Here is a 25,484-nt window from a genome sequence, read left to right on the forward strand (position 1 = left end):
CTGCCCTCAGATACATAGCCTTTACTCCCATTGACTTGAGTGGAAGTTGCATGCATGTGTCAGAGAGCAAATTTAGCCCTTAGTTTTTTAAATAGGCTATATTCGAATGGCTACATGAAGATTAAAGCTCTTCTACATTCATACAATTAAAACATTATTACGAGTTACCTCTGTGTACTATACAATACAGATACATGCCAAGTGCAGTCTAGAGAGTTTTTTTCTTGCCAAAAATTGGCATTTATAATGGAAAGAATTCAGTTTTATATACAGTATGCTACACGGCTATTTCCTTATCACAAATTTAAGACAGATCTTCATTTTGCTCCATTATTGGAAAAGCTCACTATTTACGTTTTTTTCTTCAAAATAATGCAAACACACTTATAAGCATTTTCCCCAGAGACATTATATTCCCAATTTAAATTAATCACTAACAAAGTACACAGTAGATTAACATAATTCACCCTCACCTTCTTAGCATAATCCTGTAGTAAGTGTAGCATGTACTGGTCTATTACATACATCTCTGAACTGGGGATGGAGTCAGTTTCTGGATTGAAGCCAGCCATGTTTCCCAACATAAAGCGTAGCGTATTCCGAAGCTAACAATAAACCATTCAGAAGTGTTAAATGAAACAGTTTCATCAGAATGAAGAGTAAACAAGACACACAAGAGATTTCCATCCTGTCAATTTAAATAAAATAAAAAGCTCAACCATTTTTCTAATTGATGATTCCAAATCATTACAAAATACAGTACCTGTATCAAAAGGATCATAACAGCAGAGTTGTGAATAAATAGGTTATATACCAACAACAATAGCTAAAGGCAGGCAAGCTAAAGAACATATTTTTATTTTCCCTAAAATATATTACTACTTGACCAGCACATCACAAAAGGGAGCAATAATAATTATGTGCTTGGGAAAAACACCCTTAATTTTCAGCTAAAAGAAAAGCTCACATACACTCCATTGCAACAAATTTCAAAGTCAGCGGTCATCTTTGGTATCACAATGGATTCTACTCTGTAAATATAAAACCAAAGGTGAAGAGGATGTGTTCTCTTAAAATCAGATGCATCATATTCACTTCTCACCCTGTTTATATCGTCTTTTGCAGCACTAAGTACAGCTGGTCCAATCAGCACCTCAGTAAAAACATTTGATTCTGCCACCCACCAGCGAAGGACATCAGCGCCATACGGAGGCTCCTTACTGTGGTCCTGTTCATTGACAAAAACACAAAGCTCTTTTCAATGCTGCTTATTTGCAATTTAAGACCATGCAAACACATTTTAAAACCAATACAGTAAGACTCCAGGGTCAGCAACATCATGTTTGTATTTGTGCCCAAAAGTTTCATCTACAAATAATTCTAACTAAAATGTACACTCTGGAATTTAGATACCCACCCTTCGTTTTTACTATATCAGTCATTATAGCAGTACTGTAATACAAGCTCACAGCAGTTACAGCCTCTACCTCTCCTTGCAATATCTATCGGAGGCACAGAGCTAGCTAGCTTCAGCTCCAGCGTGGCACCAGGAGCAGCTAATCCAGGCCCCCTCCTTCTGGAATCATACTGAGTGGGGTGTACCACCTCATCTGACGCCCCAAAATCCTAGCCCCGTGCATTTGGAGTGGGTAGTGAAAGAGATGCATCATTTTCTCTTTCCTCCCCATACCATCTAACAATCAGGGTCAACAGAAAACCAGTATACAAGTGTAGAACGGTTTTTCTACAAATTAATTGAACAGAGATGGGGCTCAAACTCTCCACCTGCTTATGTACTGAATCCCCTGCCACTCTGTCAACTGATGGCACCACCGCAAACATCGCTAGCCCTGCCCCTCCAGCAGGTCTCCCATGGAAGGGAAAGCAGTCCCAGACTTAAAGCTAGCGTCACAGCTGTACTGTGATTTTAATTATTTCCTTTCTTCAGTATAAGGAAGTGCCTATCGATCACTACACAATCTAATAAATAGCTGAAGAGCGGCTTTTCTATATTACATTATTTAGAAAGCCACATTAATTCACTTGCTTCCCAACCAATTTGATATCTAGTTAGAAAACAATTACTTTGTGGCTCTGTCCTGAGCCCTCATCAAAGAACAACTCCCCACTGCCACCTGCTGTATGAATTACTCCAATATATTTGATGTCTAGAAAAACGGCATGGTTCTAACTAAAAACAGAAGATACAGTATAAATATTAATGTCTTTAAATGATTTTTAGCTTCAGACTCTATACCACATTCTTTTTGAAATTGGAAGGTCATTTCCCCCCCTCCCCCCTTGATTTTTTGACACACAAAGAGAAAAGTTTTTATCAAATCATGTCAGTAAAGCCTACCAAGGATCTGTCATTCTATGCCAAAGATTCACAGAATTATGAAGAGACCCCCCCAAAGAGGATCACCAGTAAAAGCAAGGACTAACAAAGCTCAGTGTTTCAGAGCATTTACTTTCAGTATAACCTCTCTGAATGTAGAATGAAACGAAAAGTTTCCAGATCAAGAAGTCCAGTCACTGGCCTCACTCTACATGCCTATTAGTATGCAAATGATGCCATGACTGTTGTACTGCAAAGATCTCTCTCTGCAGCACACATCCAGTTCAGCTTCTTTAAAAAACAAACAAAAAAAAAACCCCTTAGAATAACATCTCTCAAGAGCTTAGAACTGAACTATACTGTCAATAGAATTGCTACAGCCCCTCTCCATTTCCTATCACCAAAGAATAGTCATATTCAATAGAATTAATCTTAAACTTATTGCAGCTTGAACACTTCAAAGCTGAGAAACAATTCAGGTTTTAATTTCAGCTCAACGGAGTTCAATATATCCAACTTTATTATACAGCAGCTTTCCAATATTCTGCCATAAAGCAGTTGTACAGGGAAATGTTACACAACAACATGACTGTAATTCTTGGCCACGAAAAAATGTAACTAGAAATGCCATGACACAATGTGTGTCGTGACTTACTTGGCCTCCATTGATTACTACGTCAGGATCGACCACGTTGCCCATAGATTTAGACATCTTCTCTCCTTTTTCACCAAGAGTAAATCCATGAACCACTAGAGTCCTAAGGAAAACAAAACAAAACCCAAACATGTCAATATTACTTAAAAATAAATTAAACCTTAGGATTTGTATCTTTTTAGTGTGGCAGTCTGGTCTTTCCAGAAGTAAACTCTAACCAAGAAATCTCCAATCCAAAATGGAATCTATTGAGTACTGAAATTTATGTCTATAGAAGAGCAGAAACACTAGATCTCCAACAGTCTTCCTAATTGTACAAAACCACCAGTTTTAATCGACTAAATCAGTGGTGGGCAACCTGTGGCCCATCAGGGTAATCTACTGGTGGGCCACCAGATAGTTTGTTTACATTTGCACGGCCCCCGCAGCTCCGAGTGGCCGCGGTTCGCCGTTCCCAGCCAATGGGAGCTGCGGGAAGTGGCGGCCAGCACGTCCCTGCAGCCCGCGCCACTTCCCGCAGTTTCTATTGGCCGGGAACGGCGAACCGCGGCCACTGGGAGCTGCGGGGGCCGTGCAAATGTAAACAAACTGGTGGCCCACCAGCAGATTACCCTGATGGGGCCGCAGGTTGCCCACCACTGGACTAAATCCAACAGACTAAGGGTGAAATTTTGGTTTCACTAAAGTCAATGGCAGTTTTCCCACATTATATCTATACATACATATTTTATATCTATACACACACAAATGAATAAAAAGGAACACATGCACACACGCAATATATGTTTTATACCATTCATTTTTGCATTTGACCAAAATAGACATTTACATTCAGTGCATACGCATTTGCTCATTTAAGTTGTTTATAAAAATCCAAGTAGTATTATGTATACTTCCTTACTGAAAAAGTAACAAATTCAATAAACTGAATATTTCCCAGTGCAATCAAGTCAATAACTCAAATTATTGCCTCTATTCACTGTTCTCTTTGCAACCAGAGGAGCTAAAATCATGGTTTTAAATGAAAGCTTAGGTTATTTGACCATTTTTATTAGGGCCATCAATCGCACTTCACTGAAGTGATTAACTCAAAATAAAATTAACTCGATTAAAAAAATTAATTGTGATTAATCACAGTTTTAATTGCACTGTTAATAACAGAATACCAATTTAAATTTATCATAAATATTTGTGGATTTTTTTTTACATTGTCAAATATACTGATTTCAATTACAACACTGAGCACTGTACACTTTGTATTCTCTTTGTTATTTTTTATTACAAACATTTGAACTGTAAAAAGATAAAACAAAATAGTATTTTTCAATTCACCTGATACAAGTACTGTAGTGCAATCTCTTTATTGTGAAAGCGCAACTTACAAAATGTAGAATTTTTTTTTTTACATATCTACACTGAGAAATAAAAATGTACAACTTTAGAGCCTACAAGTCCACTCAGTCCTACTTCTTGTTCAGCCAATCGCTAAGACAAACAAGTTTGTTTACATTTATAGGAGATAATGTGCCTACTTCTTATTTACATCATCTGAAAGTGAGAACAGGTGTTCGCATAGCACTTTTGTAGCCAGTGTTGCAAGTTATTTACGTGCCAGATATGCTAAAGTTCATATGCCCCTTCATGCTTCAGCCATTCCAGAGTACATGCTTCCATGCAGATGACGCGCTCATTTAAAAAATAATTTGTTAATGAAATTTGTGATTGGACTCCTTGGGGGAGAATTGTATATCTCCTGCTCTGTGATTTTACCCATTCTACCATATATTTCATGTTATGGCAGTCTTGGACGATGACTCAGCATGTTGTTCGATTTAGGAACACTTTCACTGCAGATTTGACAGAACACACAGGAGATTCAAATGTGAGATTTCTAAAGATAGCTACAGCACTCGACCCAAGGTTTAAGAATCTGAAGTGCCTTCCAAAACCTGAGAGGGACGAGGTGTGGCGCATGCTTTCGGAAGTCTTAAAAGAGCAACACTCTGATGTGGAAACTATAGAACCCGAACCACCATAAAAGAAAATCAGCCTTCTGCTGGTGGCATCTGACTCAGATGATGAAAATGAACAAGTGTCGGTCCACGCTGCTTTGGATCGTCATCGAGCGTGGACACGTCCTCTGAAATGGTGGTCGAAGCATGAAGGGGCACACAAATGTTTAGAATATCTGGCATGTAAATACCTTGCAACGCCGGCTACAACAGTGCCATGCAAACACCTGTTCTCACTTTCAGATGATATTGTAAATAAGAAGCGGGCAGCATCATCTCCTATAAATGTAAACAAACTTGTTTGTCTTAGCGACTGGCTGAACAAGAAGTAGGACTGAGTGGACTTGTAGGCGCTGAAGTTTTCCATTGTTTTATTTGAGTTCAGTTATGTTAAAAAAAAACCTGACATTTGTAAGTTGCACTTTCACAATAAAGAGATTGCACTACAGTATTTATATGAGGTGAATTAAGAAATACTATTTCTTTTGTTTCTTTTTTTACAGTCCAAATATTTGTAATAAAAAATTAACAAAGTGAGCACTGTACACTTTGTATTCTGCATTGTAAATGAAATAAACATATTTGAAAATGTAGAAAACATCCAAAAATATTTATAATAAATGTTATTCTATTATTATTTAACAGTGTGATTAAAACTACAATTAATCATGATTAATTTTTGTAATCGTTTGACAGCCCTAATTTTTACCCTTAGGTAACAGCTTTGCCACTCATGTTAAGTTCAAGGTTCAAAAACACAGGGACACACTACTTAGTCACCACCCCCTACAGTCAGTGTGAGCTTCCATAATATGTCCCATATTAAGGTAAGACACTGATCTTGGCAGCGTAAGGGCGTGGCAAGAATGGGTGATGCCAACGATAACTGGTGACACCTGAACACACGATGAGGTATATCCTGAGTGAATGAGATAGATGAACACAGTAAGCTGTTGGAACAACGCAGGAAAGCATCCATTTAAACTCAGAGTGAGAAAAACAAGTTCAACAGAAGATAAATGGACTGTGATATAAACCTTTGAGGAAACCTTTAGAATAAAGTGTATGGATGTCACCTGAAGATTCAGTAAAGGCTTTCTTTAGTTTTTGTGGGGAAAGGGTTCTTCATATTCTCTATTCCAATTACCATACTCTCATTATATAAAAGCTCAATAAATGGCCATGTTGCAGACCAAGCACTTACTTATAAGGTGCTTTTTTTCTTGTTGCCACACTAGTTAAGAGAGAGGACTGAAACCAGCCTCCCAATTGGTCTTTTCCTTCCAAGTATAAATCCGCCCTTTGATCTGCACCTTAAAACAAAAATATGTCAACTGATTTTTTTTTTTAAAAACCTCAGTTTATATTAGATTCCTAAATACTTGTAGTAGGTTCATGGTAAAATGAAGTAATCAGAAGAAATATTAACATGTGTTGTAGTAGACATATCTGTAAGTGGTTATAGAACACTATGCTTTTGTTCTGTGAACCAAGAACTAGTTTATTTACTACTGTAAAAAAGTACACAATGAATTGTTGAAAACAATAGACATTATCAGGCTAATTATCCCCAACTACTTAAGCAGCTAACAGACAAAATAATAGGTGGTCATTAAATGCTGAGAATCGTTAAACTCTGAGAATTTATAGGCAACAAACAAGCTTACTTTCCCACATGGGCCTCTAACAAAATAATACTGAATTATGAAAACACAGGCTATTATAATATTGCCTATTTTGCACTCGGTACATTTCATATCAGGCTCTCAAGGCACTTTACAAATATTAATTAATGATAAAACTGCAGGTTTCAATATAAACAACGAACAAACTGATTCATTGCTTGGTACGCAACTGTGCTGCCAACAGTACAAGTCGTGGGAACCCAAAAGTCTGAAGTTACACGGGTACTCAAAAGGGAGGAAGGTGGGAATTGGTGGTTATTCCACAGGCTCACAGTAGGAAATTTTTCCTGATTTTTAGCCAAAATCTTCCTTTAATCAGTTTCATTCAATAGCTCCTTTTATCCTCCCCCTTGAACCATCTGAGACTATTCCTCTCTTTCTCCCTGGTGTTTACAGCCTTTATCTATTTGTTTAGCTTAATGGAAGTTTCGATATTCAGATCCATCCTGTAATAAAAAACAGTTCAACATTACAAAGGTCAAGGACATTCAGCCACTGCTAACTAAGGTGTGTGGGTGGAGGTTATGTTTTTCTATCACATTAATTTATTCCTTCAAGTAAATCATAAAGATCTAGTTAGAAAGCACAATAAAATTATTAATCTTTGCAACAAGAGACTGAAAAATACACGTAAAAACAAAATAAGCACAATAATAATTGTAGTGAGTAAGCAGGCCATACAAAGGATGCAGTTATAAAGCAAGAATAGCAATAACTTCGGCATCTATTACTGATTTACTGTACATAGAGTATTTTTCTCTGGCAAGTCAACTGCTAGAAAATTTCAATTCTTGCAATGTAGGGCAAGTAAATAAAAGAAATTTTCGTTTAATAAGGGGACTCAAATCTAGATGACTGAAGAACCTAAACAAACGGTCTACAAAGATCCACCAAATTAATCTATTAGCGTTGGTCTTTCTTGTCTGGTAGAAAGTAGATATAATGGTATGCCTGCAAGAACAGCATGCCCTGGTGAATATACTTTACATTTTTTATGAATTCTTGAATATTATGTGTCTGTAGAAGTAGCAGTACTTTGAGCCTATATTCCACATTAATTAAATAATTAATAATCTATTGTCCAAATCTATTGGGTAGTTCTCATCTCAACTGTAATGAAAAAACAGCGAAGTTGTAGTGACTTTGTGTCAACTTTAATTAGAACTGAGTGTACATTTCTTAGCTATGTGCAAAATTATGTGACAGTCCTGAAGAGTTTTCAGTTGTTTTTTAAATTAATCAACTATAGGGCACAGGTCCAGTCCATTAAGGAGTGTATTACAGTTTATGTTCCCTTTTGATAGGGATTTCAAGATTCTATATCTTTGATCTTATAGACTTTAGCCTCTAGATTAAAATGTATTATACTTAAATGCCAACGACAATTAGCCAAGTTTTACTTTAAATCTTCTGGTCAGCACAAAAAGTTAAAAAGCACAGATAGGCATGCTGTAAAATAATTACATTCATTCAGTTAAACATTAACAAGGGAGATAGAGAATGAATTATGGTGCTGAAAGTTAAATTCTTCTCTTGCACTGGAGATTAGGGTTTGATCCAAAGCCTATGGAAGTCAATGAGAGCCTTTTCCATTGACTTCATCAGGCCCTATTCCATCATACCACAAACACGCATGTGCTTAAGTAGTGCCACTGAATTCAACAAGTTTAAATAAATTATTCACTTAATCTGAAACACAGGTGCAAAGAGTCATGCTATTTTCAGAGGCAAAAATTCTCAGAATTAAAAATGAGCAAGTAGGTTAGCTATCTTTGCAGATATATCACTATACACCATTTTCTCTACTCATTTGGATTAAACATAACTTTGTGCATAGGTCTTTGTGGAGACAGGACCTTAGGATGTAAATGGTCTAAGTTTTGACACAAGAACATGTCCATTCTAAGTTAAAATATCAGAGATGCCAAGTCGTTTTTCAATGCTATGATCATTAGTAGAGATTTATATATGACTGGAAAAATGTTCTCACATTAGATTTATAAAAATGGACTGTTAATTCAAGGACCGATGCAGATGCTTGGTCAGGAATACCAAAAGAGACCTGGCGATCAGAGGGCTAACAAACTGAATGAGATCTTGTAATACAACGCAGCAGCAGAAAAAGGCAATGTAGTTCCCCAGTGCATGTGCAGGAACATCACATCCCAAACCAAGAGGACAACAATTCGGATCTGACATTGATGGAATTGCATCCAAGATATCACATAATTTTGGGCATATTTTTACAAGATGTAGATTTTTTTGGTTACTCTTCTCTGTCTTGAATTTATAGGAATTAAATGGTGAGGCAAGATTAAGTCAAACTAGATGTTTATATATTAACTGAATGACCTCCTAAACATGTGTCTGAGAAACACACAGTACTACAAGTTCAGCATCTGAAAGATGAAACTCCCAAACTGGAGACTAATTAGTCAGGGCAACTCAAAGGGGTGACTAGGGAATAAAATGGATGAAGTTGGGGAAAAATATTATGCTACGAGACCCTGGGATGGCGAAAACCAAACAAAAAAACCCAGTGAAGTCTATTCAAGCCAAATAAAGCTAGATTGGGCAAAACGCTCACCCAGTTGTACCTTATAGCCCCACAACAACAGTGGGGATGGACAAAATGATAATACATCTTTTCCTACTCTAATGTCTAAGATGTAAATTGAACCAAATCTGTCACTTCTAATGTGGTAGTTTACAAATTTAAACAGCCAGGAAAACACATGCTTAACATTGCTGAATGTACTACGGGAAGGTACTCGGATACTATGGTGATGAGCATGATATACATAAGCATAGAACAAACTGTACCAAAGCAAAGCCATTTCCATTACAATTCATGCATGAATTAACTTGCATAGAATGCACAAGCCACCCTCTTCACTGTTCCCACCCAAATGGTTGTAGTAAATATGCAGAGAGGCCTTAAACAAAACCCTGTAGACAGAGAAAAAATGACTTTAAGCCATTTCCCAATAAACAACAAATAAATGAACTACAACTATTTTTATTTCAATTTATTTATAGCACCTACCCAAAAGCCATCATTTAATGCCAAGCTGTATATTATTTGTACAATATTTATTATTTATCCAGTACAGAGTTTGGTAGCTGGTTTTATGAGAAACTGCCTCTCTTCCCTGAAATCCGTGTTACAGTTGTTGTCAGCTGAGATGTTTCAGCTAACAGCCTCCTTAAATAGAAATGAGGCAACTGGTAAGGTGCTTTCCATCAAGATGCGTCTGCTACAAGTGTTAATCTTTTTTTTTCCCCTCATGCACACTGCAGAGGATCAGATACAGTATATCAATGTGGTGAGCAGTTTAGTACTTATTTCTGTTGTGGAGGATTTTTATTTTTAGTGACTGTAAAGCAGAGAGCCAGGTCAGCCTCTTTAGGGTGAAAGAATGAATTCTTTTATTGCTGTAAATAAAATATCCCCTTCCCATCCCTCAATTCCAGAACAGGTCGGTGTAGAAACTCTGTTTTAATTTGTTGGTTGGGAAGGAGTGGTGCCTTTGACTAATCTTGGGTTGGCAGAGGGAGCAAATAGCACTTATTGGTTATAAGTGGCACAATTTATAAATTCTGCATGGGTCTGATGCAAATGGCCAAGATTGGAAGTGTGGGGGAGCCATCTTTGAAAAGCTAGTGTCCCAGTGCAGCTTGCTAGGGACTCCAGTCATTGAATAATTCTTTAAACATATTTAAAAAGCTAAGGCTGCAAGACCTATTTTTTCAAAACTTAATGTATCTCACTTCATCAAAGAACCATCATACAGATCACATACATGTTGAATTTAAAATCTGAATACGTGCATATCGGGTAGAATAACATTATTTGCTCAGAAACCGCTAATCCAATCATATTAGAAGTGCAGTGGAAAGTCTTGTGTAAAGAACGAACCCCAAACCTACCCACCATCTCTGCCAAAACCAGCTGTTTAACTGGGATTCCTTGTTGCTCTGAAATTCTGACTGTTTGGTAATCAGTTGTATCATTTTTTGTTATGTGCTTGCAGAAGCATCAGTGGTTCATTTCCATTAACTGAGCTAACAGCAATAGAATGAAACGTTTGGGTCATTATCACATATTAAACCCTCCAGTCGTCTTGAATTTTACCTGCATTTATTGTCCTTCGTTAGGGCCTTAGCCATGTATATCTTTCAGTAATCGCAAGACAATACAAACTGCGAGAACCTTTGTGAGAATTGTTGAGGTCGCTGAACTTTTGCAGGAAAAATAATAAACAGTACTTTTACATATATATGGCACACTATCTTTTGTAAGCCAGTATGCTGTCATGAATTTGGCTAAAGGAGGCTCCGCTCGCTGCTGTGATATTTCTGAAAAACAAAAAGGTTGCTCAAGAAATATCTTGGAAAAGGGAATCTCCATGCATTACCTTTCACAATGTAATTGCTTTGTGTAGAAACATGGGAAATTAGTTACTGTTTCTGAAAGTGAAACCACATAAATGTAAATATTTATGTTGCATTTTATAATATTCTAGATAAAGTTGTTTAATTTCTCCACTGCTGAAGGCCTTGTCCATAAAGACAGATGTTCCTTGCAATACATTAAACCATCCTTTACATCTAAAACCACTGATTCAATATTCTCTTTTTTTTTTTTTTTTGGTAACATGTTTAGTTGCCACAGAAGTCTGTAGCCTCAAATGATAACACATACAACAACAAAGTAGTGTGTTTTTAAATGTTTAAACTTGGTTTTCTTCCCTTATGTACAGATTATAACTAGTGTGCATTACAATTGCTCCTTTCTTTTGACTTCAGTGACTTACTCATAAGTTTAAATTTATGGACATGCTTAAGTACCTTGCTGAACTAGGCCCATGAGATTAACTGTTTTAAAAGGCCGATTTAAAAGTTTCTTCTTGCTTCAAGATGACTTTTACATGACCTATTCTTGACCAGCCATGCTATTCTCTTTTGTCTTCATAGAGAGGTGGTATGCTACTGTATAACCAAGGTTGCAACTGAGTTTCCATTATTATAAGCTTTATGTTAGTCACACAATAAAATCCACACACAAAATGTTAGCCTCAAAGTTGGTTGGTTAGGGGCAAAAATAGAATTTTTCTACCAAATGAAGTGAACTGGGCAGAGATCCTGAATTACAACACCCTAAATTAGAGGGGTTCAGAATTCAAATTATATTTAATTTTAATTTAAGCTACTTTCTAGCCAAGAAAAATAAATACCCCCCCCCCCCCCCCCGCCCTGACATGGGGAGTAAGCAGAGAAATGGAGATTGCTCACCTGTAACTGGAAATTCTTTGAGATATGTGGTCCCTATCTGTATTCCACACGTGGGTAAATGTGCACCACGTGCCTGAGATTGGAGATTTCTAGCAGTAGTGTGCCTTGGTCCACAAACCGTGCTATTGCTCTCCTCGTGCTCCAGAACCAAGGGTATAAAAGGTGGTGCAGACCGACATCTCTCCAGTTCCTCTTACCATGAATCAAGTAAGATCTGAAGCAGTGGGGAAGAAGAGTGGGTAGTGGAATATAGACAGGGACTACACATCTCAAAGAACTTCCACTTACAGGTGAGTAACCTTCATTTGCCTTCAAGTGCTGGTTCCTGTATGTATTCTCCACATATGGGTGATTGGTAAGCAGTATTCGAACAGGAAGAAGTTGTGAGGATGCAGTTGGTATGAATGTCTGTAATACAGCTGTCCCCAGAGCAGCATTTGCAGAAGAGGTCTGGACTAGGGCATAATGCTTCATGAAGGTGTGGATGGAGCTCTGGTGGCTACCTGACAAAGTCCAGTATAGGTACTTTTCAAAGAGATGGTGTTGAGGTTGCCTGTGTTCTTGCAGAGTGGGCCCTCACCCCATCGGGGGGGGGGGGGGAATATGTACCAACTGATAACAGAGAATGATGCATCCAGAGATCCCCTTAGAGACTCTCCGGGCAGATAACGCTTGTTTACACCATCGTTCTGCTATAGCAACAAACATGGGGTTCCTAATGGGGTTCGTTTTTTGCAGATAAAAGGCCAGGGCCTATCTGTTGTCAAGGAAGTGCAATCTCTTTTCTTTGCTGGAAGCATAATGTTTTGGGAAGAATACGTGTAAGTGAATAGGTTCGTTCATGTAAAACTCTGAAATTACCTTGGGGATGAATTCTGGGTAGAGGTAAAGGGAGACTTTTTCCTCTATGAAATATGGTATATGGTGGGTCAGCCATAAGTGCTCCCAGTTCGCTCACCCATCTGACATGACGACAAACAAGAAGGCAACCTCCATGGAAAGGTGACATGGAACATGGGGCCATCAGTTCAAAGGGTGGTCTGGTGAGAAGAGAGAGTACCAGGTTGAGGTCCTATTGCCGTGTGGGTTCTGCTACTGGTGGAAAGGCCCTAATGAGACTTTTCAGGCAACAAACGGTAGCTCGGTGAATGAAGATCATGGGCTTCCGTCAGGGGATGGTGGACTTGCAACAAACTAACAGGAAGTCCAGATGACCTGAGGGACAGGAGATAGCAGAGATTCCTGTTATTTAAGACTGATTCTGGTGATTTTCTGGTGGAGACTTCTACTGTGATTGGGGATAGTTAGGATGGCCTTTGAACATGAACATTCTAGGTCTGATGCCCATCCAAATACCAGGGCATGAGATGAAGGCGGCCTGGGTTGGGACATCTGATCCTGCCATTCTCCTAAGTTAACAGATTTGGAGAGAGATGGATACTGATGGGAGGATGGGATGACATTCATAGGAAATCCAGAAACCAAAACTGTCTTCACCACTTGGATGCAATGAGGATGACCCTAGCCCTGTCGTGGCATATTTTTTGCAGAGGTAGCAGGGGGATCGGTGGGACTGAATGAGTAGAAGGAATGCATTCTAATAGACAGACTGCTCTTTGTTTTAGTAAGTTTGTATGTTTCCTGGCCTCCCTGAGGAGTCAAAATGCTCTGTGCAGTGTGACTGTCCATGTGGGTTCCTCATTATATGAGGGATGCATCCATGATAATGGTCGCATCAGGTGTGGGTGTAAGGAAAGGAACTCTCCCATGCACTTGTTCTGGGTTCATCCAGCAAACAAGAGAAGCTGTTACCTTGGCAGGAACTGTTAGCCTTGTATTCATGTCATATCAGTCTGGTGAGTAAATAGACCAGACCCAGGCCTGCAAGCAACGGAGGTGGAGCCTGGAAAATGGTGTTATGTAAGTAAATGAGGCTACATAGCCAGGGCTGGCTCCAGGTTTTCTGCCACCCAAAGCAGGGGGGGGAAAAAAAAAAAAAAAAATTCCACAGCAGCGAGATCGCGCCGCTCCACTCTTCGGCAGCAATTCGGCGGCAGGTCCTTCGCTCCGAGAGGGACTGAGGGACCCGCTGCCAAATTGCCGCCGAAGACCCGGACGTGCCGCCCCAATAGCAGCCAGAGTGCCACCCCTTGGTATTGGCCGCCCCAAGCACCTGCTTCTTTAGCTGGTGCCTGGAGCCGGCCCTGTACATAGCCCAGCCAGGAAAGACAGACTTTGACTGTGGCCTGAGGTCTGAGGGTAACTTGTCTTCTCAAGTTGTTCATGGCTTGGAATCTTTCCATAAGGAAGTAGGCCCTTGCTGCGGTCGAGTCTAGGGTCGCTCCTATAAAGTTTATGGTCTTTATGGGAGTCCAAGTGGACTTTTCTTTGTTGATGCAGATTCCCAAGGAAGACAGCAGACAGAGTAGGAACAGGGTTGCTGACTGGACCTCCTTGCTGGATCTGCCCATCAGGAGCCAGTTGTCCAGATATGAAAAGATGATGTAGTTGTTTCATCTCATCCGAGCTGCGACCACTGAGAAGACCTCTGTGAGGACCCTAGGCACTGTAGCTAGTCCAAATCGGAGCACTCTGCATTGGTAGTGCTCTTGTACTACCAGGAATCTGAGGAACCTTCTGTGGGTGAATGTCCACGCGAAAGTAAGCATAGAAGCACAGGACTGCAAGGGACCTTGAAAGGTCTTCTAGTCCAGTCCCCTGCACTTAAGGCAAAACTAAGTATTATCTAGATCATCCCAAATAGGTGTTTGTCTAACCTGCTCTGAAAAACCTCCAATGACAGAGATTCCACAATCTCCCTTGGCAATTTATTCCAGTGCTTAACTACCCTGACAGTTAAGAATTTTTTCCAAATGTCCAACCTCAACTGCCCTTGCTGCAATTTAAGCCCATTGCTTCTTGTCCTATCATCAGAGGTTAAAGAGAACAATTTTTCTTTCATGTTGAGAGATGCAAACCATGTGCCCTCCTCCAGAGAAGGCATTATTGATGCCAATGTGACCATGAGAAATTTTGATTTTCGAACAAAGAGAACTTAAATGTACTCAATTTACTGAACTCATTTCAATGACACAGTGCACAGAACCAAAGATTAGCTGATGAATTTTTAAAAAGGTTATTAAGATTTTTAAATAGGAGTGCTAGAACACATCAATTTTAACAGGATTGAAACAGGTTGTCAGAAAATCGCTGGAGATCTATGCTTTTTAAAAAAAAAAAAAAAGTTAGTTCACTAGCCACATTGTATGTAGAAAGATAGCTCAAACCATAAACTGCTCCCTCTAGAGGGAGTGAGGGATGTAAGTAGAAAAAGGAGAATTTTTTCACCAAAACTGAAGTTGATTTACACACAGCTGTGTGATTAAGTGACATTAAGAAGTGATGTTCGCTACAACTAGAAAGTCCTTCTGAACACTTATGGTCGACTCTAGCTTGAGAATGGAAAGCAGAAAATTTATGTTAATTTACTAGATTTACCTATTCAACTGAAAAATTCCTCCCTGCTCTGCCAAATCCTCTGCTAGCTCCTCCCCATCCCACTCCTGTCCCCACCCCCAACCTTTCGAGATATTCAAGGCAGAGCCTGTCTTCTGGTTTTGGAAGTTCCCAGCCCATTTTGGACACTACTCAAACTTCAGATCTAAGATCATGAAATTATAGCAACTGTGTGAAGAGACAAAATGACAGTGAGACGACAGCACACCATATTTAGTATCAGCAATATGTACTCAATCTTACAGTTTTTTGTCTGGGATAGTAGAAAAAGATGGCACACAGTGTCCACCATATTTGGGGTAATGTTCCAATATATGCATGGTCACTATAGCCTTCCCATTTCTTTTGATGAACATGAATAAAATTATGATATAGTCCAGCTAATGCTACTATGAGGACTATTAGTGCAAGAAAATAAAAAAGCAAAACAAAGCATCTTGTAGATAATTTTATAGAACATACTGCAGTAACAATTGTGCCTTTAATTTATGGTCATTCTTCAAGGATGTCTTTAGGGGTTTAGGAATGTAAATAGCTCTGGTACAGTCACTTTTTACAAATCAACTAGTTTAAAAATATGAACTTTAATGTATACAAGTGTCCTTTAGAAAATACACTGTTTGCTGGTGATACCGTTGCCTTACTGCGTTGCTAGGAAATAAAATCTCTAATGCCAACATGTTTTACAATTCAACAAGATTGCTATCATACAATTGTATACTCCTGGTTTAAAGTTCAATAAACTTGATGTACTGCGCTAGCTTCTTACCCAGAAATGGCACCTGACTGTGGAGTCTCCTCTGGATTTATCAAGTACTTCTAAAATTTGAAAAAAGATTGCTCCTTTGTTTTCTTGAGGTTGCTTACATGTACAACTAAATTGTAACTTTATTGTATTATATTCCAATCATGGACTCTCAGACACTAAACATCGCAGCTTTTGAAGTGTCAAAAAGTAACTTATTAAAAAAAACCCAACGACTGGTCTACTCAACAGTAAGTGTTTGCACTAGGAGACGCAGTACAAAGTCACAGCACAGCAAATTGCACTTGCTACACAAAATGATCAGAAGTGACAACTTCTGCATCGATGTACATTATTATAAGTGTGTAATTATGATTAACATTTTCAGTGGTAATTCTAGTCTTAGTTCTATATAACTCTGAAAGACAGTCAGTACACATCAGCACAAACTTTAAAATGCGTTAATTCAAAATAAACTGAGGTCTGCACATTAGCAGTGAACTGCTTTCATAACAGGAACAGGCTATTTTAAATCTGTGCATCTTTAGTTTTTATTTTAAAAATTTGTATGGTACTTCACATGCCAGAATGATCAAGGGTAACTCATTGAAAAACATGAACTTTCACAATATTGAAAATGAATTTGCAAACATCAGATCCTGTTCTTAAAAAGCTTTACAACCAACATCATCCCAAATTTGCCACTGGCTTACACCAACTCAACTCCACTGACTTCAACAAGTTTTGTGCACGACAGTAGTGCATCTGGCCCAACAAGCATTTCAAAAAAATATTCAACATATACCAACTCCATACCTTCCAAAACATGAGCCCAGGAAGTTCCACTATCAAACCAGATATCCAGGACATCCTGTCCCTGTACATAATCCAATACATCATGGCTACCGACCTAATGAAGTAACAGTTAAATAGTGTTAATAAGAGTAAATAGAACATCCTGTACCTTTAACTGGAAGAAGGTGAGTGTCCCCAAAGTAGAAATAACTACAGCAGAATTTGGTTTTGGTCCACCAGTTTTGCAGAAGATATCAGGAAGCAGGCACACTTTGCAAGAGGTTATTTAGAAAATTAGATGTGATAGTTACTTTTCAGAAGACTAATGACCCTTTCTCTCCCCCTTCAAAAAGTCAGAAGCTAACGTGAACTGCATACTGGACACATATTTTATATGTGCACAGTGGCTGAAGAATTCGGCCAAGAAAGCAACACAAACAATAGCAAGTACTACATACAAACATCAGAAAAACTAGCTTTAGCCAGCAGAAACATTTTGAGCCCAACTGTGCCCTCAATTACCTGCTGAGAGTGCCCAGTGGAAATGCATCCTAAATTACTGACACCAATCTGACGTACAACACTGAGATATAGCACAGTACAAAACACAATCTGGATGTGCTCTCATTTGACACCTTATAACCAATAAAAAAAATCTTAAGGATCACAGAACTATCTGAGGGTTTAATATTGCTGCCCATCATTGTAGTCCTCAAGTGCCTTCAATATGAAATTAATAGCATTAGCCATATTGCACTTACTGTGTTATGAGAGATCTAGGTTGTCCCTCCCCATCCCCTCCCCCCCCCCACACCAATTTCCACCCCCTACATTTACAATCAGAAAGTTACCTTTGCTGCAACCTTTCTTGGTAGAAGCTGTTCAACAGGAAGAGTCCACCATGCATCACTTCCATGCTGCTCCACTATTTTAATAACATTCTCAATGATTTCACTGTGTAAGAAGGAAACAGATTAGCATAGTTCAATCAAGGAGCTACTATACATTCCTTAAAGTAGCTGAGACCCAAAGTAATGATGTATATTGAGATACAAACCAAACCAACTAAAGCAGCAGTTTTCAAGCCTAGGCCATGAACCACCAGTAATCTGCAGAGCCTTTCCAAGTGGTCTACATGATGCAATATTTTGAGAAACATGCAGTGAAGGATTGGTGGGCTGGGAAGTGAGGTGGGTCCATGAGTGAGGTTCTCTTTCTTATGAGGTCGGGTGAAGAACGTATGTGATAGAGAGCCATTGCACTAAACAAATGTGTTGTATTCTACCCTTATAGATTCTTGAAGAATTATGAACTGCAGACTCACTGAGATTGTGTTTAGTGCATCAGATCAGGACTATTTGAGCTCTTCCCTCCCCCACTCCTTCCCACTATGCTGTTACAGTAGTCTTGATTTTTTTCCTACTGAATTAGCTGATTTCAATTTGCATAATAATTAGTTTACAAAGAGGAATGTTCTAAAAAGGAAAAATCTTTTACAAGCATATTGTTTTAAATAATCAAACATCTTTTGCTCACAGGCTAGGAATTAAAAAGACCCCATCCTTCCCCACACAATCCTATTTTATATCCAATTTCTAAAATAACACTAACATGTACCGTTTATTTTAATAAACCACAAAGTCATTTCAGCCTATGGAACGATTTCACACATACAGCAGCAATGTCATGCTCCTGTTGGCATTTTAATAAAGATTTTCTTCTTCTATTTTTTGCCTACCAAGTCAAGTTTAAAGCTTTCAGTGAAATTCTACTGAAGTTAATGGGAGTTTTGTAATTGATGTCAGTGGGGCCAGGTTTTCACCCGTTGCGTTTTTCCTGCAACCAGTAAGGTAATCTCTCGCAGTCTGAGCACACAACTAAATGGAAGCCTGGAACTCCCAAGTTCTACTGCCAATTTCACCACTGACTTTTTGTGGCCTTGGGAGAGTCGCTTAAGCTCTTTGTTTCAGTTTCTCAATTTTCTACACAACTTTGGCCTTGTCCACACTAGGGTTTTTTCCTAAAATTGTCCAGTTAGCAACTGTGGGTACTTGTGTGTAGCCAAGACACTGGCAGATGCCAGCACTTCAACTTCTGTGTTGTTGTGACACTGGGCTAGAAAGGGTTAAGCAACTAGCAGGCTAAATGACCCAAATTAAACCTTTCAAGACATATTAGAAAAGTATATAAATGGTAATTAGGGCCATTCCTTATAAATAGCTAACAAAGCCATGTTAGATAGACTAGAGCTTTGAAATGTAAACCTGTATTGTTAGAGAACTGGAAGAAGATACTGATTGTATTGGTCTGTTTACACCTATAACTTGTTAGAGGTTAACAGTGTAACCCAACGGTTCCTGTCTGTTACAAATTCTATTGATTCAGAGATCAAAAGGAGATATTAACATTAAGTTGAGTGTAAGGATATCATTGTCTATATTTCTCATTGAAGTTTGTAGTAAACTGTCTATGAACTGCTCAGTTACCTACGCTGATGAATGCACCTAATTACCTGTGTATACATCGGAAATAGGAAGTTTTACTTCAAAGCCACTATTCTTCACCTAAGGAACACCTGCTGTCAAGAGGCTACCAATAGCCTGCCAGAGATCTACAGAAGAACTCTAGGGCCCCAGTCCTGTATCTCAGATCTGCTTAAGCTTGGTCAGGGGAAGCTTGAGTCACAGGACTGAGGTCTCCAGCTCCAGTCTGGATCACCCTGCTAATTCTCATGGAAGAATCTGAACAAACTCACTATACGGACTGCCTATTTTGGATTATAACCTGATGAACTGACTCTGGAATAAACTTTTTGCAACTCAGCAGCTCACCATCTCTATTATGAAACTGACTTAAGAACTTTATTCATATCTGTCTGTATGCTGATCTTTTAACCAATACTCACTCTCTTTTCTTTTTTTCATAAATCTTAGTTTAGTTAATAAGAATTGGCTGTAAGCGTTTATTTGGGTAAAATCTGAAATATTCATTGACCTGGTGGATAATGTGTCCAATCCTTTAGGACTGGTAGAACTTTATAGATGATAAACAAGACTTTCAGTAATCCTCATCATATTTGACTTGGCTATCTGGGTGGCAGCCCAAGGCTGGGTTGCTTTAAGGGAACTGTGTTTTTGGCTTTGGGGTAACCAGTAAGGTATTATAAAAGCTGTTTTGTTACTGGCTTGGTGAATCTAATTAGAATAACCACCAGTTTTGGGGATTGTCTGACCCATTCTTTGCAGTTTGCCCTGATTGAGCAATCTCAGTGTGGCCCCTCCAGGCAACAATGGTCAAAGTTGTGAAGACCTCTGAGCCCAGTTTAACACACCAGCAGCTACCTGGCGCCCTTTCTAAGTTAGTGGAGCTGGACAAGTAACAATAGTAAGACATTTTAGGAAACTAATCCTTGCGAAAATGCATCCCAAGAAGAGTACATTGTGAAGATATTTTGTAAGGCGACTTAAGATAAAATGCTGTAAATACTTGCCAATTATTACCACCACCCATAACACTGGAAGAAACTGCATTTCTTGCACTACTTGAAGTTCAGTGAGGAGCAATGTCAGGAACTCTGCTATATACCCAGAGGGCAATGCACCACAATCAATCAATACAGCACACTGCCTGCGTGGACAGAAGACCATTCCAAACATCAAAGGTTTTGGTCCAGAACAGAAGTAGACGAGTCAATTTTGGACTGGATTCTTCAGCGTTAGGAGAGGTAGGTCTCCTCTATGCATTCCCCCCCTCACACTAATTCCTGTTCTCCGGAAAACCAAACAAGACAATGTCAAGCTTATTTTGATTGCGCTGGCCTAGTCTGAAGAACATTGGTGCTTGGAACGACTTCAACTATGACAAAGAGTCTGTGTGTCTCTCCCTCCAATTCTAGGGCTAATGACCCAGCAGAGAGTTTGGATTTGCCATCGAGGGCTGCATTCTCACCACGTGATGGCGTGAACTGTAAGACTTTGACAGATCTAGAACTGTCTTTTTTGAAGAAAAAAAAGAAGTACAGGAGATTCTATTAAACTCCAAGAAGCAGTCAACTCGCCTTGTTATTATAATAAGTGGAAAAGACTCTTTCTGTGGGTAGCCAACAACTGCATCAACCCAGCTTCAGCTCCTTTTCAATCCATACTGGAGCACATCAACTTGGTTCATCTGAAATCCTTGGGACTTTCTATATAATCAGTAAGAGTACATCTTGCAGCCACCTCAACACATTACAGCTTAGCTGAACAAAAGACAGTATAAGCCACAGTAAAAAGGAAATATTCTTGGAAGGGCTTAGTGTGTCTACCCTCTAGTTAGAGAACTTGTGGCTACATGGGTCCTCTCTCTAGTACTTTTGTGGCAGTGTCTCTCATTAGGCCTCTCTCCTTAGGGAAGCGTAGCAACACACTTTGGATGCTAGATTTATTTAAATAGGTCTAAGGAATACAGAAAATCACCTAGACTGTTTGTCTCTTAGGCGGAAAAGAGTAAAGCTCAGGCAATCACATCCGAATACCTTTTTAAGTGAGTGAGACTCTATTAAAGACTGCTATAAATGGTTTCTCTTCCCGAAGGGCTTAAAGCACTCTTTCTTAGAGTGAAGACTGCTTTTATGGCCTGCCTTCGAAATATTTTTATGTTAGAAACCTGTAGAGCTGCCACTTGGACCTTGATTCATACTTCCCAAAACATTCCTCAAATCTGGCAACTAAATCAAATGCACAATTTGGCAATGGAGCATTACAATCTACTTAAGTAGGCCTCCTTGTCCCACTGTCCAGAGGCAGGAATGCTGCTCCCAAGAGTGAGAATGTGAAGAGGTCACTTTAAAAAAAGAAATGAAGGTTACTCACTTGTAACCAGAGTTCTTCAGAATGACCTCTGCCCTTCCTGCTCATCTTTCCCTCTTCCTCAGAGTTTCAGTTACAACTTTGGACCCGAAGAGGCAGTGGAAAGAACATGGTGTGTCATGTCCCCTTTTATAGCTGAGGAGAGGGGACAGTGTGGGTGCGGCAGAGCACCCCAATGGGCATCGCTACCAGAAGGTTCCATGAATCCAAGCTACATCACCAGTGCCTCTCAAGAGCATGAATGTGCAGAGTCCTTCATGAAGATCTTTGATTACAGGCGAGTAATCTTCATTTTCTTAAAAAAGGATATTTCAAGAGTTCTGCTCTGGTGAAATCTAGATTTCTGCTGATTATGGGTCCAAGCCCTGAACATGAAGTCATTGGCAAAACTGCTATTGCTTTTTAAACAGGAGTTGTATCTTCATAGCAATGGCCCAAAGACACTCACGTAACTCAAGAATTTGACATGTTATGGTCTCTCTATATGTAAAACAATGGAGAATCAAAAATTTGCACCAAAACTGAACTACTAGCATTCAAGGCGGCCTCCCTCAGATTTCTGGGATGTGCATAAATCCGAAGAAAATAACTCAGTTTGGACATTGCTAATGTCCCTACATTGCTAATGTCCCATACTTATTACAACGTATAACACCAGTTCATGCCAAGTGGAATTGTTCTTGAAGTAAATCACAGAACAGAAATACTAATCAGTCTTGACGAATGGCTCTGGCATCAAGTTGGAAAAGTTTCACAGGCTCTGATCAAGGGGTCTTATCCTTAGCTGGTATGGATAAATAATAACCCCAAAGAAGCCAGCAAAATTGTTTCTAGACTACAGTCTAGAGAATTGATACAGGGTTAGCTAATGGTCCAAACTCATCCCTTATGCAACATGGGGTAACAGCACTTCAATGGAGTAGCATCACGGATAAAATTAGTCCATACATTTTTAAAACATCCATCACAATGTTTAAGTGATCATACTTTTGCAACATTTAGCACACAACTGTAACAACCTTTCTTCAATAAAGAGCAGACTGACCTAGAGTCTTAAGATGTTCTCGCAGTGGAGTTAAAGGTGATTTCTATTATTTGCAATTGGTCTACTACTGGAATGCATCTTGCACCTCCTGCAAAAAGTTAGCAGCCTCAAGCACTGACTCAGAGATTCTAAGGCCAGAAGGGACCATTGTGATTTCCTGCATAACACAGGTCATAGGACTTCCCCCAAATAATTCCTAGAGCATGGCTTTTAGAAAAATACCCATTCTTGATTTAGAAGTTGTCAGTGATGGAGAATCTACCATGACACGTGGTGAATTGTTCCAATGGTTAATTACTCTCACTATTAAAAATGTACACCAGTCTGAATTTGTCTGGCTTTGACTTCCAGCTATTGCATTATGTTATGCCTTTCTCTGCTAGACTGAAGAGCCTATTATTAAATATTAAAAATTTGTTCCCTATGTAGAGACTTATGGACTGTAATAAAGTCACCCCTTGACCTTCTCTTTATTAAGCTAAACAGATTGAGCTCCTTGAGTCTATCACTACAAGGCATGTGATCTAATCATTTAATCATTCTCATGGCTCTCCTCTGTATCCTCTACAATTTATCAACATGCTTCTTGAATTCTGAGCACTAGAACGGGACACAGTATTCCAGCAGCGGTCACACCAGTGCCAGATACAGAGGTAAAATAACCTCTCTACTCCTAGTGGAGATTCTCCTGTTTATACATCCCAGGATCCCATTAGCTTTTTTGGTCACAGCATCACACTTGGAGATTATGTTGAGCTGTGGGTCCACCACAACCCCCAAATCTTTTTCAGAGTCACTGCTTCCCAGGGCAGAGTTCACCATTCTGTAAGTACAGTCTACATTCTTTGTTCCCCGATGTATACATTTACATTTAGCTGTATTGAAACGTATATTGTTTGTTTGGGCCCAGTTTGACAGATTTCTAGCAGAAGCTAGTTCCAGAGCTAGGGACCTACCACAAACACTGCCCTTGGCGATATAGCTTTTGAGCATGTTTCCTGAATGCAGAGACTGCAACAGAGCATAGAGTCTCTGAGGTCCAAGATTTTTGTCTGATGGAGGGCACTCATTCATCTTAGATACACAACTAGCCATGGTGATCCATTAATTTGTCACCTTTAGACTTGATTATGGTAACATGCTCTATTTAGGCCTAAGCACAGAAGCCACCTGGATAAGAATTAAGAGGTCTGCCTTCTGCATGTAAGAAAGTTTGTTACACCTTTTCTCAGTACTCTGCACTGGCATCAAATCCAGTCCCCAAGTGAAATTCAAGATGGTTGTCACCATCTATAATAGTCTACAAAACCACCACCACTGCTACTTGAATGCCCATAAGCAGGGATGAGCCCAGTAACACTCCACAATTTCAAGCTCTCTTGAAAAATTCTGTAGGAAGATACCCTTAATTGAAGGTCCTTGCAATTATGTTCCCTGTCACCTAGCATCATTTTCACCGTCCAGATTCAATCTGATCCAACATGAAGGTCGCAATCTCTATCATATACTGGGTGTGTCGGGATATTTCTCTGTCCAAGCTTGAAGAAAAGAAGATGCAGAGACAAGTGTCATCAACATATTGACACTGCAGCTCCCAGTACCTCACTAATCTATCCTACAGACTTCACGTGAACACTGAACAAGAGAGCTTGAAAACATAGCAGAATGAGCCCTCCAAAGAAGAGGAATTGCACATGAAAACCCTCTGGACCTTGCTCTAGAAAGAGTGGACATAACCTCGAATCTCTGCTTACTCCTATCAGTCCCTACAGTCAAATCAGCTGCCTCTCATGAGCAGTGCCGGAAGATTTTCTGTAGAACTAGAAATACCAACAGGGAAGTCTGACTGCTGTTCATCCACGGATATCAATGCTATTTCTGAACCATGTCCACACTCTATGCCTGGCATAGTCTGATGGACTGTAATAGCAATTTGTGGGGGGAAACAACCTTAGTAGTCCATCAAATGAGAGCCACTCAGTAGGTCAAAACTCTACTTCGTCAACAAGCAGTGGGTTTTGCAACCCCCAGGAGGGACAAGTTCTACTAAAAATGGCAGATGAATAATAGATCTGTTTAGCCCAATCAACAGGAATTAAATAACTGTTAAAATAGCAATGATGCCTTCTTCTAACTAAAAGATAGTAGTTCCTAACTTAAGCTTTAAAAAAAAAAGTTTAGAACAGATAGACTTCTAGTCTGCATCTGATTTTTAAAGCATACAGGAAGTGGTGATTGTACTGAAGAATGACAGAGAATGCTGTATTACGCTTGCAGTAAGCTACCTCCTACCTACCTATTTTCTGAATGAACAGTGTTTGCTCCAGAATACTTTGCCAGACAGACAGCCTCAACAGAATGAGGGGCAAAAACTCCCAAATTTCTACATGGTAGCCATAAGGTAAGAAAAAGAGAGGAAAACTCAGACACATATATGGAATGGCAAATTGTGTTATCTGTAATAAAGAATTTTGTTTACTACTTGTTCCCTGTAGATCTCCAGAAGAAAATGCAACCTTGTGCGTGCGTGTGTGTGTGTGTGTGTGTG

General features: G+C 39.3%; 1 protein-coding gene across 1 annotated transcript in view; it reads right to left on the minus strand.

The window, feature by feature from the left end:
- Window positions 1–25,484, minus strand: part of IARS2 (isoleucyl-tRNA synthetase 2, mitochondrial) — a 57,841-nt gene that overhangs the window by 5,297 nt on the left and 27,060 nt on the right. The window contains exons 13-18 of the mRNA XM_065401074.1: window positions 17,893–17,995; window positions 17,063–17,156; window positions 6,210–6,318; window positions 2,994–3,096; window positions 1,103–1,228; window positions 474–605 (exon numbers count right to left, since the gene is read on the minus strand). Of these exons, the coding sequence (XP_065257146.1) occupies window positions 474–605; window positions 1,103–1,228; window positions 2,994–3,096; window positions 6,210–6,318; window positions 17,063–17,156; window positions 17,893–17,995 (667 nt within the window). The remainder of the gene's footprint in view (window positions 1–473; window positions 606–1,102; window positions 1,229–2,993; window positions 3,097–6,209; window positions 6,319–17,062; window positions 17,157–17,892; window positions 17,996–25,484) is intronic.

This window comes from Emys orbicularis, chromosome 3 (assembly GCF_028017835.1).
Source record: "Emys orbicularis isolate rEmyOrb1 chromosome 3, rEmyOrb1.hap1, whole genome shotgun sequence".
In the NCBI taxonomy this organism is placed as follows: domain Eukaryota; kingdom Metazoa; phylum Chordata; order Testudines; family Emydidae; genus Emys; species Emys orbicularis.